This window comes from Egretta garzetta, unplaced genomic scaffold (genome assembly GCF_000687185.1).
Source record: "Egretta garzetta isolate BGI_Z169 unplaced genomic scaffold, ASM68718v1 scaffold27, whole genome shotgun sequence".
NCBI classification, from domain to species: Eukaryota; Metazoa; Chordata; class Aves; order Pelecaniformes; family Ardeidae; genus Egretta; species Egretta garzetta.
The window spans coordinates 3,196,916-3,199,646 of NW_009260400.1; the positions used below are offsets into that span (position 1 = coordinate 3,196,916).

Consider the following 2,731-nt stretch of genomic DNA (forward strand, 5'->3'; position numbering starts at 1 on the left):
CTCAGCGGCGCCGGCCTTCGGGGTCCTTGGCCTCGCTCGCCCCTTTGGCTTTGGCCCACGGGAGCGGTGCAGCCGGGGCCCCGCGCAGCCCGGAGTTGTTTGCCCAGACCTGCGTGGCCACCTCAACAGGTTCGCTCTGACTGCACACCGTGCTTCTGCGTGGGGCCACCAGGAGCGCACAGGGGTGTTGGGAAAGGTGGCGACTCAGGAAATTATTACTAACAACAACAACAAAAAAATCACAAAAATGTAAACCAGCAGCTTCTGAGTCCTCGTCCCTGCACCCATCTTCCTTTGAGATGTGATCTGGCAGCGGCAAAGCCAGAAGTAACAATCCTGGGGCACCAGGAGAGGGTTTTAGCAGACTTTAAAACAGGAATATCACAGGAATGTGAGACGCCAGTTTTATGTCAGCACCACATATTCACTCTGCATGTTTCTTAGCCGCTCGGTATTCCCTGGCAGCCAGACCCGCTGCCCAAAGGCATGGGTGAGTTCACAGCCAGTACCAGATTTTGCAACCAGAAAAGGCGCTGTGCCATGGGGATGCATCACCTCGCAGCTTCCCGGGGAAGAGCTGCGCCATGGGGCATTACTGCCTTGGGAGCCAACAAAATCACAAAGAATGAGCTGAGCCAACATCTGGTCTGACAAACCTTCCAGGAGGATGGAGAACACAGGCGGAGCCCGCTCTGGTGTTGCATCCCGCACACACAGCGAGCACCGTGGCAGCAGGAGTCACCTCAGAGCCAAGGCCACACTCCCCGCCTGCTCTGCCCTCGGCCATCCCTGAGCAGGCTTGGCGCTTGGGCGGGCTTTCCCTCCCCAACCTCAGCACCGTGTCCCCACCACACCAAGGAGACATTGTCAGAGCCACCTGCTCTGCTGGCAGGGACCATGATCCATGTCCCCCAGCTCCTGATGGCAGTGGAAGAGGCACACAAATGCAGTGTGTGAGGCCACCCGTGCCAATGTCACCCGTTAAGGTCAAGGTGACTTTGTCTGCCGCTCTCTCAGTTGCAGCCTTCCCTTGGAGTGCCCAGAAGGCTCCCGTGGGTGGCAGGGACAGGGTAAAGCTGTGGAGATACCGGTATCAAACCAGGTTCTCGGGCTCTGCCTGTGCCATCCTTGGCCTGTGGACTGAGTGAGCAGCCATAGCAGCAGCACCCATCCTGCCCCCAGCTCAGACTCCTATGTTTCTCCCTCCTGGCATGGACAAAGGGGACAGAGCTCCCCTGAGCTACCCGCTGCCCGTCTCCCACCCTGGCCATTGCTGGGAAAACCGCCTGCTCACAGGAATGTGCCGGACAACCTGGCACTGGTCCGGCTTTGGGCAGGGGGTGAGGAGAGACCTCCCGAGGCACCCACCGACCCGAGTGTTCCTGCACTGCTAAACCCCGGCAGCCCCCCCCCTCCACATCAGGGGGTGCTGAGCCCCGCCGGAGAGCCAGGCCCTTGCTGCCCTCACCCAAGGCAGCCAAGAACTGGTGGATCTGGAGCCAGTGGACGCCTCTGGACACTTGGTAACATGTGCTACAGTCCCAGGGGCTGATTCAGAGCCCCTGGGACTGAGGCAAAACCAATGCCTGCCCCGATGCTGCGGATTCAAGGACAGGTGGGAAACAGGCGTGACCAGCATGTCACCCCCACCATCCTGCTGAGTAATTAACTCCAATTTACCAAAATTGGAGCTGAAGGGCTGCAAGCTTCTTTTGTCACTGGTGCCTATGTAAACATTACCCCTGGTGTAAATCAGGATTATCTCCCCGACCTCAACACAATTACTCTGTTTATAAAAAAACCAACTGGGGGGCAGGGAGGGGAGAAATTGCTGATGACCTTACAGCTCTGTGGGCGGCCGGGCTCATCTCCACCATGTAGTGATCCTTCAGTGCAGCAGGAGCCACCAGCGGAGAATTTGCCGGTGCACAAGGAGGAGTCCCACGGCCTATGCAGCCTGACACGTGCCCTCTCCTCACCCAGGCACGGTGACACAGGGACGAGCCTGCCAGAAGCCATGGTCCGGTTTATGCAGGCCTGGTGTGGTGGTGATGCCGGGGTCTGATGCAATTTCACACTGGCCAAAGCTTGCTCCGTGGGCTGGGATAAGGATCACAGGACGGTGTGATCCAGACAAGCCGGGCTGATTCTGGAGACTCGGTTTGATGTGTTTGCTCAGCTGCGCCTGAGCAGCTTTGGCGTCCAGCTTTCGAAAGCCTTCCCCGCCGCTGCTGCCGCGGCCCCTTTGGCCAGTGTGGCAGCTTCCCCGGAGCCCCTGAGCAAGACTTCAGCCTTGTTTGGGCTCTGGGGCTGGCGGCCTTGGTGCTGGCGGCCTTGGTGCTGGCGGCCCGCAAGCAGGTGGGGAGCTCGCAGGCTGCTCCGGCATCACGCCGGCAGAGCCGCACCGCGGCAGGGTCTGCCGGGAAGGGGCGGCCTGTGCGTCTCAAAGCATTTCTGTGCCCAGACAGAGCCAGTTCTGCCGGAGACGCAACCCGGCGGCACCGGAAGAGAGGAGCTCCGGCAGCCTGGTGCGGGGACGGGTTTTGCCGGTGACCTCCAGCAGCCCCCGCTCCTGGCCCTTGAGTGCTCCAGTGCTCGGTGGAGCAACTCATCCCCGGAATGACCAACCTGCCCGGCCCGCGCTGCGCCGGAGCGGGGACGAAGGGGGGGTAACCGGGAGGCGGGAAACGAGCGGCTGCGGCACGGCCGGGCGGAAAACCCTCCCGTGCCG

At 60.9% G+C, this 2,731-nt stretch overlaps 1 protein-coding gene across 1 annotated transcript in view; it reads left to right on the forward strand.

Annotated features, from left to right (window-relative positions):
* The first annotated feature begins 1,211 nt into the window (after nt 1-1,211).
* The window catches only part of LOC104130326 (partitioning defective 6 homolog alpha), a 7,666-nt gene continuing 6,146 nt past the window's right edge, over nt 1,212-2,731 (forward strand). The window contains exons 1-2 of the mRNA XM_009643362.1: nt 1,212-1,340; nt 2,254-2,358. Coding sequence (XP_009641657.1) covers nt 1,212-1,340; nt 2,254-2,358 — 234 coding nt within the window. The remainder of the gene's footprint in view (nt 1,341-2,253; nt 2,359-2,731) is intronic.